Raw genomic sequence first — 10,018 nt, forward strand, 5'->3', positions numbered from 1 at the left:
CTTGGAACTGGTTGGACTCGGCGAGTCATGGACTGACTCGGCGAGTCGGGTCGCGAATAAGAAAGACCCTGAGTTTATGAACTCGGCGAGTCCTTAGGAAGACTCGGCGAGTAGGGTTGACCTGGAAGGTTGACTTTGACCAGAGTTGACTTAGCTGACTGTCAGACTAAGTGTCATATGTATATTGATAGCTCGGAGAGCTGGAGGAGCAGCGGATCAGGGGATTGTCGAGTAGCAACCAGAGATTTTCCAGTAGGGTTCAGCAGTCACAGGTGAGTTTCCTTCCAGTACGGACGGGTTTAAGGCCACAATGCCGGCCCGTCCAGTTAGCAGTAGTTTCCGATGCAGTAGTTAGTATGTTTGATGCCTTCGTGGCTCAGACAGGATTTATGTGCTATGTTTTACGTGTTATGTGTTATGTGTTCCGGGCTACGGCCCGATGTAGTATGCAGTATATGTGTTCATGCTAGTTGATATGTTATGCTATGCTATGTTCAGCCAGTTAGCCCGGACATCGGTCCGATGCAGGGGACAAGGTCCCAGTCAGTCTCCGGACATCGCTCCGATGCGGGGGGCAAGGCCCCAGTTAGCACGGACTTCGGTCCGATGCAGGGGACAAGGTCCCAGTCAGTCTCCGGACTTCGGTCCGATGCAGGGGGCAAGGCCCCAGTTAGCCCGGACTTCGGTCCAATGCAGGGGACAAGGTCCCAGACAGTCTCCGGACTTCGGTCCGATGCAAGGGGCAAGGCCCTAGTTAGTCCGGACTTCGGTCCGATGCAGGGGACAAGGTCCCAGTCAGTTTCCGGACTTCGGTCCGATGTAGGGGGCAAGGCCCCAGTTAGTCCGGACATTGGTCCGATGCAGTGGGCAAGGCCCAGTATGTGCTTTATATGTTTTTGCATGGTATGTGTTAGATTGGGGGAGCTCACTAAGCTTCGTGCTTACGGTTTTCAGTTGTGGTTTCAGGTACCCAGTTTTCAAAAGAGGAGCTCGGGGAGATTGCAGTGCACACACCGTAGTTAGTTAGCCTGGGAATGTTCGACTCTGATAATGATTTTATACTTTGAATTAATACTCGAGAATTTATGTTATGACTTATGATACAGTTTTTATAAATATGATTCTAGTAATGCTTTTAAAGAAATTTTTGGTCGTGATTTTTGGGTCATTACACTATCTGAACATAAATATTCAACCTCATCTCCTGGAAACTTGTTAAGCAAACGCTCGTTTATTTCCTGAACAACTTCATTCTTTGGAGCAAGTATAGCTCTTTCTTGTAAATAATTTGTACTGCTCTACTTCTCCAAAATTGAAGAATATACAAACACGATTAATGAACCTATAGGATCATCTGGATCATTAATGAGAATATCATTCGGAATATCGATAATCGTTTTGCCGTCGTTCGGACCACCGAGTTTGCCTTCTCATATATCCAATAATCAATTTGCGAAATCTCTTGTTTTTTCTATGTCAGGTTGATCCCTTCCAACAGTTAGCCTCATGTTTTTTGTTAATCTATACACTTTACAATGTTGTCATAAATATGAAGAACTCAAAGAAGCATTAACAATGTTCTGTCTGTTGCCACCCGGAACAACAGGTATAATCTGTTTGAAATCTCCTCCAAAGACAATAACTTTCCCTCCAAAAGGAATATTTTAGATGCTAGAATTCCCACACCTTAATATACCTTTCAAAGTTCGATCTAAAGCTTCAAATGCATGCTTATGGATCATAGGTGCTTCATCTCAAGTTATCAAAGAGGTTTTTCTTAATAAGTTAGCCAACTCACCATCTGGATTTATTTTACAAAAAGAATCCTCTGTATGTTCAAATGGAAGTCTAGATCGAGAGTGTGATGTCCTACCACCGGGCAATAATAACGAAGCAATACATCTTGAAGCAAAATTTAAAACAATATTACCCTCAGATCTAATTGTTGCAGATATTGTCTTCCATAGAAAAGTTTTACCCGTTCTACCATAACCATAAACGAAGAAAACAACTCATTTATATTCTTTAACAACACTCATGATGTTAAGGAAAATGTTACGTTGCTCATTTGTTAATGCAATAAAAATAGGATCAAACTCATTCTTTATAACGAGAATGTCGTAATCTAGCTCCTCAATGATAAGTCGATTGTTCAAAGAAGAAACTGATTCAACATCTGGGTAAGACATCTTTGTGAACTTTTTTAGAGTGGAATTGTTTCGAAGTAAATTTTGTTCTATTTCAAACAAAGTTAAGTTCTTAACTTCATATTCACTGAGTGATAAGTCTGCACCATAAATTATAAATTAATTACAAAATATTAAATACAATATTTAATAATATTTATAATAATTATTTAATGGGTGTTGATAAGAAAAATAAAATATTTTAAATAGAAATGAAGAAAATAAATTAAATACCTGGAGACTTCAACCATTGTCGTTGGTTATATAGAATTTCATCCGCTAAATATTCTCATGTATTTTCCCAAACAACCTCTGGTTTAGACATACTATTACACATCAACAATGTGACAAATAAGAAGCGTAGATAAAAACCAGATCCAGAATGACTTGCTTCGTTAATTGCATCGATGTATTCTTTGTCATCATCTAATAACCTGAGTGCATAATAAGCATCTCTAAAAGAAGAATATGTTTCACCATTTACCGTGCGAAGTTCATCAAATGACGTTGGACCTTTAACTTTATTTAAAAAAATCCTTAAAAAATAAGTTTCGCCAAGATTACGTGAAACCGAATGAATTCTACCAATGGCTTTTCCTACTTTCCTTCTCTTCCAAAACCTACCATTTAATACCTAAACAAACTTTGTAGGAAATTCAACATATGTAAGTTCTCGTGCTTCACTATTAATTGCATTACATTCCATCCAAGATGTGAACTTTAAAGCAACAATAGAAGGTTTGTCCAGAACATCATTGATATCATCGTCTTCGTCATATACAATTTTTTGTTGATTAGGAAGATGAAAAGGTAGTCTAACCACTGAAGGATACCTGCAATGAACATCATATTTAAAAATTCTCCATGATGCTTCACATGCAAATAAATATCTACAATCGTAATATTTAGCTATTTCATCGACCGCATCATTATTTTCACATTCATTGTTTGTTGGTACAACAATTGTAGCTCTATCAGGACCCTTGTTTATGTATTTAAACATATACTTTATAGAAGATCCATGATTGCACCATTCAACATTAATATGTGTCTGATATCTTTTTAATAGATATTTGTTGTATGGAACAACATTTCTATTATCCAACTTAACATCCGATTTTTCTACATAATGACCATCATTTCTTCTCCTATATAACAGAAAACCATTTTCATCAACAGACGAATGATTACAGAATTGTTTTGGAAAGATTTTAGACCACTTTTGATCCACCATGCATGGACAACTGATATTTTCTGCTCCACATGGACCATGAATCATGAACTCATTGACAAGTGAATACAATTCTGGCTCTTCAATTTTGTCTGGTATCTCGGCAGAAATTATCGGATCAATAAATTCAACAGTGGGTAACTTGTTGTCAGAATGCATAAATAAACATATATGACTATGTGACAAACCTCTCTTTTGAAATTGAATGGTATAAACATCTGCATAATATTTGGCAAAAAAACAAAATATGATTAGACAATAAAAACATATAAAAAATATACTATAATAAGAGTAATGTTTTATCAATAATGAAAAAATATATTTTTAATTACATGCTTGAACTTTGCTGAAAATTTTATTCTCCTTTAAGTCTTTAATAAATGCATCGAGCTTGATCTTGAATAACCTACATAATATATCAGGTCCGTCTTCTGGTTGAAGTGAAGTATCCTTAAGAAACCTTTTAATCTCAGGCGATTTGGGCTTACACGTAAAGGTTATGAAAATAATCTGGATATCCAAACCATTTATATAATGACATGGCATCCAAATAGTTTTTCAACATATAGCATGCACCACCAGTAAAGGATGAAGGTAATATTACACGTTCGCCGACATTGGAGATATTAGTGGATGCTTGAGCTTTTTGGTTACGTAAATTCTCATAAGACTCACATCTATGAACATGTTGTTGCCTACGTATGTAATGTAATCTCTCAATTTCCATCATAGTATAGGCATCTACCAGAAATTCTTGAAACAATCTTTTTGAATTAAGAATGAGCGAGAACGAATGATCTCTATCTTGAATTCTAAAAGCGAAATATTCTCTCATTGTACGTTTCGCCCGCTTGTTGTTGGTCGTAAATAACACACCTCTATGAAGAATGTCAACACTGTAACCATCATCTCCATATGGAAATATCAGTGGATATTGAAGAGGAAGGTATGAATGATGCAATTCACTGATACGTTGTAGAAATCTAGATTTTGTTTCAACAACAATAGCCCACTTTTCAATTGAATCACAAATGTCACCGACAATTAAAGCGGCAACCTCAGAAGCAGTCGCTAGGTTATATGTTCTTCCATCTCGCTCCCTTCTCCCGATAAGTCGTAGTTTCATATCAACTTGAGGATTTTTCTGAAAAGTATCTCTTACCATCCTATAAGATCTAACCAACACATTATTTGAATCCAACATCACCTTAATATCTTCAATAATATCACTATCAATTGAAGTTGATTGATCTTTTTCCCCACTAAAATAAATGAAATTATACATAATATTAGTAATATATATATATATATATATATATATATATATATATATATATATATAAATAATGAATAATTATGAATAAGAAGGTTGAAAAAATACCCAAAGCATCTTTGGCTATTTGAAATTTTGTTCTCAGTATCATAAATGTATAACTAAGAGAATTTTGGTTCCGATCCTTTTGCTGGTAAAAGGCTACCAATACTATGATAATTTTGACCATCCAATCTAAAACTGTATGGAGCGTTTCCTCTATTGATTGAAGAATCAATTTTACCATCCATCGACGTAAAATAAAGCATTGAATTGTAACGTTTAATGTTTTTCATGAATTATTTGCTTTTAGAATCCATATTTCGAAACATTCTTTCATAACATGGGGGTGCTTTCTGTAAATCTGGAAGTTGAACTTTGCCATAACCACAACATAATGAATAATTTGTGTTCCCTTTTTCTTTACCTCTAATGGATTCATTTCTCCATAACTTTGCATGACATGTTTGACATACAACATTTTGATCACCATGATCCAAATATTCTGTAAAATAAAATGCGTAGAAAAAAATATCAATGAAATTTATAAGTATATACAACCCAGTATTTGAAATGTAAAAAAAAATGAAAATGGATATTATTTTTTTATTACCATTTGAGATACCAAATATTCAATTTTCATTTATGACTTGATGTATATTTTCTACATTTTCTGTAAAATCAATCAACATGATAGGGGATAAATGTGTCATCTTCCTTTTTAATTCATGACATCCTAGATTTAACTTGATTGATGGTGATGAAGCAGTTATTATAGATGCATTTTTCGATGTCATATCATTTGAAAGTACATAGTACTGTCTTTTGTCTGGTAACTTGGAAGTGACATATTTATCAAAACTGATGTTATCTGAATGAAATAAATCATATATATATATATATATATATATATATATATATATATATATATATATATATATATATATATATCCAGATTATAAAGAAAATTAATAATAGTATATTTTAAAAACAATAAATTATAACCATTGGTAATGTTAGATAACGGATTTCTAATATTTATAATTTTAGATAACGGATTTCTAATATTTGTAAATGAATGAGAGTATTCTACGATGTATTTTAAATTCAAGGTGAATTAAATGAATTGACATTTTCAGTTTGACCAACGATGTTGCTTGGTTGATTGATCTGCAAATAACAAAAACTTATGAAAACTGAAGACATATGTATAAAACAAAGTAATAACCTGTAATCATATAATATTACAAGATAATAAAAGAATATGATAAATCATTTATTGTATATAAATGTAAAATAAGCGTAATTCATGGAATAAAAAAATTAATAGGGTTATAATTAATTATATTTTTTAAGAGATGCGGTATTGATGTACTTGGAATGTTGGATGTTGTATTCATTTTCTTCGATCTTTTATTTTCCAAATATATTTTTCTTTGTCTTCTTTTCTCTCTGGCTTGCAAGTGGTACATGTTATTGCTGTTTTCTGCATAAGAGATAATATGTCAGGATATGAAATCTATAATTACGTCAATAATATGTTTATATAATAATATTGAATAAATAAACATACCTTTGTAAGCATTGGTTACCAATTTCGAAGAATATTGACTTGCACCGGACGAAGAATTTGACAATTTTTCTATTTTTTAAACTCATAAATGTGTATGCTATTAAAATAAATATTCTGTGAATTAAAAAATAATAAATAACAATAATATAAATTATATATGAAAAAACTTACCTTTGTAAATCGAGGTTTTAACAGTTGTAGTTGTTGAGGCAAGATTTGTTGATGTAGTACCCAAATTAATATTTTTTTTTTATAATTTAAATAGAAACAATTTAGTTTTATAGTCTTTTTAGAAGAAAGTGAATGCATTGTATGTCTACAACCTTAATAGTTAAGATAAATAAAATTAGTTTATTGATGTGTACAAAAGTACCCACTATTTTTAATATTTATAACCTAACAAACTTAGACTAACTATGCACTTATAGGCAGTGTACCTAGTCAGATTACAGTATAGCTTAGGTAAGTTGGGTGCCGATCACAGGGAACGGTGGTGAATTAATTTAGAATACTTTATTATAGGTTACAGGACACACGAAAGGACTAAAGAAAGGGTTATTGAATCTCAAACGAACAATTAATTAACAACTCTCGATAAACTAACATGAAAGCAAATCTCTTCAGGTACTTTGGTTTAGATAAATTACACCTTAAACACATAGACAAATGCATACCCAAAATCGTTTATTCATGTTCACCGATTCCTAAAACGATTAGATTCGCGTTCACTATAACTAATCCTTTAGCAAACAAGTCAATTCAAATAGTGATCAGTTGATTAAACTAACATGCTTCCTAGTGTTCAGTTCGTATCAAGCAAGACTTGTAAATATAGTTAATCAAATTGGTTGTTCAATTAACCTCTTGTTGATGGTCATCAAACAAGGCTCACACATTAACTTACTTATTTCCAATTTAATCCTAGTTTCACATTCGTTATTCCTAGACTTATAATCTTGATAGTTATCAAAATCATAAGAGACAAGCAATCAAGCAGATGTTCATACAACTCAATTTACTTAATAATTAATAGCAAATAATTATCATTAACACGTAAGGATCTTTTAACAAGCTTGGAAAGATAAATTAAACATAAACAAACAATTCAATATATCAATTAGTCTAATAATCAAGATTTCATTCAATCATAAACACAAAGTAAAGGTTTTTACACCTAAATCAGAAACTAAATACATAATAGTAACACAGTGGAATGCTAAACATGGTCGCGTTAACAACCCATATGATTACCGACATGTATCCGCTCCCAATCCTTCCGATCTCCGCTCCTGTTAGCTTAACGGCCTTCCGGCCGCCTTCTAGACCCTCAAAACGGCTTAACAGAAGTTAATTATCGACTAAATTAGGTTAGAAATCGAATCCCCCATTCTAGTTAGCTGATAATCGCCTTTTATAACCCCTGTAACCAACTTACGTACGCTGGGCGTAAGTCGAATTACGCTGGGCGTACTGAAGATTAATGCGCGATGAGGAAATCTGAATGCAAGGAGTTACATGGGGCGTACATATAGCTTACGTGTGACAACCTGAAATTTTCCATTCTAATCAAACCATTTCAATCCAATAGAAGTAGAGCAGTTACAATGAAAATTCAAACTTTTGGAATAAGTTTGGCAGCTTTAGGGTTTTACACCTCAAGAGATATTAGGAGAGTGGTTGCACTAGGATTTGGGGCAACACTGTAATTCCATTACTCTAGGTCATTAGAATCCATTCCGAGATTAGAAATATTTTCTGCCAAAAATCTCAGGACTATAAATAGAATTCTGAACCAAATTGGTTCATTATTTGATTTCCAACTAGAGAAAAGCCAAATACTCTCTCACGGATCTTCGAGTTTTCATCCCAGATTGTGAGTCTACTTTCATAGATGTGTTTTAATACTTGTTATATGCTAAATAACATTGTTTACATGTCTAAAATACAAGATCCGAGAGTTTACCGCCCAAGAACATTCTTGGGGAGTAAACTCCAAAATCAAGCCTAAAGGCCACCTAGTCCCATTTCCATGTTAGGCATCTAACTAAGGACTTAGTGTATGATCATTAGAGGCTAGAAACAAATCAAAACCATGTAGTTTGAGGAGTTTATGGCCAAGGAACATCTCTTGGGCCGTAAACTCCAAGTAAAGGGCACAAATGAGTGCCTTGTGATCCCTAGCCTTAGAACAAAAACCTAGAAGCTTTAAACTCATGATTTATGCCATCAAAACCCTTAGAAATCATTTCTATAAGGGAGTTTACGGCCAAGAAGCTCCTTGGGCCGTAAACTCCAAGTTTTGTGTTCCTAATTGCCTTCAAACTTATCCTAAGGCTTAGACTTTATTTTGGCATGTACCCCTAAAATATTAGAACCTAGAAAACTCATAGAAACTCAAGTGTGGAAGAGTTTACGGCCAAGAGTATTTCTTGGGCCGTAAACTCCTATTAAGGGGTAAAAGGACACCCTAGATACTTCCTTAGGCCAAGAGACTTTTAGGGCAAGTACCTAGATGAGTTTTGGACTAGTTAAAATTCTTAGAACCTCAAGTGTGAGGGAGTTTACGACCCAAAGAGTTCTATGGCCGTAAACACCATCAAATGGTCCCATTTAGTGCCATAAACCTTCCTTAAGCCAATGGTTGAAGCCTAGACTTGTTCCTAGAAATGTTAGAGACTTGAAAGGACAATAAGAACCCTCCCAAGGGAGTTTACGGCCGTAAAGTCCTAGGGAAAAGGGGTCTTTGGGCCGTAAACTCCCCAAAGGAGTCAATATGGTGCCCAAACACTTGTAAAGCTTTGAATCAATTCCCCTCTAAGGTTGTAGTACTTCTAAACTCCATTTCATGACATGTTTGAGAGTTTAAGGCCAGGAGCTTACTCCCCTGGGCCGTAAACTCTAATGAATATGGTCTTTTGACCTTAAACTTCCATTAGGGGCATTGCACTCCTTTGTTGCAACCCATTAGCCTCCTAGCACTTGACCAAAAGTGTTGTCCTCGCGGTTAAATGTTTATACTTGTATGATTAGTGATTAAATCTCTAATTATTTATATACATATGTCTTCATATGTAATTAGGATCATTGTGTGTGTCTAAGTCTCCACTTGACACCAAGCACTTATCCGATCCTTCCGTACGATAACAGCCCGTGCAATTCCAGTCACTTACTACAGGTGAGTTCATACCCCTTAACTAATGTTTTAAACTCTTTTTAAATGTTTTATGGGGGGGGATACAAGTAGAATCATGCTACTTCTTATGTCAATCACATGTGATTAGCAAGTAGGATTATATTACTTATTACATCAATCACATGTGATTAATATACAACATTCAAATGATTTGGCTACTCATTAGCCGTTTTACTAAACAGTTTCCTTCAAATGACTTTTTATAAACATTTTATATGTTTTAAACTCCTTTTTACACTGTACAGCTTACTCCGTACATTTCCTTTCACTTATTTACAACTTTGTTTCAAACAAATGTTTCCTTATACTTAAACTGTTTTATTAAACTTATGCCTTCAAATTGTTTTATAGATTGACATCAAGTCGATCTTTTCTTAAAATAATACTTATATGTCAAATGTCTTACAAAACTTATTTATGCTTTTATATTATAAATTGCATGCCTCTATATGTATAGTTATATATGAAATGTTTAAAAGACTTAGGAAGGCTATCCACCCTATTTCCTTTTCGCGCCTTGAGA

General features: G+C 34.0%; 1 protein-coding gene across 1 annotated transcript; it reads right to left on the reverse strand.

The window, feature by feature from the left end:
* Positions 1-1,298: 1,298 nt before the first annotated feature.
* LOC145035948 (uncharacterized) lies at positions 1,299-5,372 on the reverse strand. Its single transcript, XM_078984444.1, has 8 exons — positions 5,343-5,372; positions 5,107-5,234; positions 4,022-4,679; positions 3,750-3,927; positions 2,886-3,635; positions 2,559-2,699; positions 2,060-2,287; positions 1,299-1,426 (listed from the first exon to the last, which is right to left on the reverse strand). The coding sequence occupies exons 1-8, from the start codon at positions 5,370-5,372 to the stop codon at positions 1,299-1,301; spliced, it is 2,241 nt and encodes a 746-aa protein (XP_078840570.1).
* Positions 5,373-10,018: the final 4,646 nt, after the last annotated feature.

The sequence above is a fragment of the Lactuca saligna genome, chromosome 3 (assembly GCF_052625555.1).
Source record: "Lactuca saligna cultivar CGN05327 chromosome 3, ASM5262555v1, whole genome shotgun sequence".
Taxonomy (NCBI): Eukaryota; Viridiplantae; Streptophyta; class Magnoliopsida; order Asterales; family Asteraceae; genus Lactuca; species Lactuca saligna.

Bases quoted from the DNA above. Each gene is read 5' to 3' on its own strand.
- LOC145035948 (XM_078984444.1), bottom strand. From the start codon at position 5,372: ATGAAAATTGAATATTTGGTATCTCAAATG. The intron at 3,928-4,021 runs GTAATATTACCT...TTGGATATCCAG, and splicing joins TCTCCAATGTCGGCGAACGT to ATTATTTTCATAACCTTTAC. The intron at 2,288-2,558 runs GTTTTTATCTAC...TTTATGGTGCAG, and splicing joins AGCAAGTCATTCTGGATCTG to ACTTATCACTCAGTGAATAT.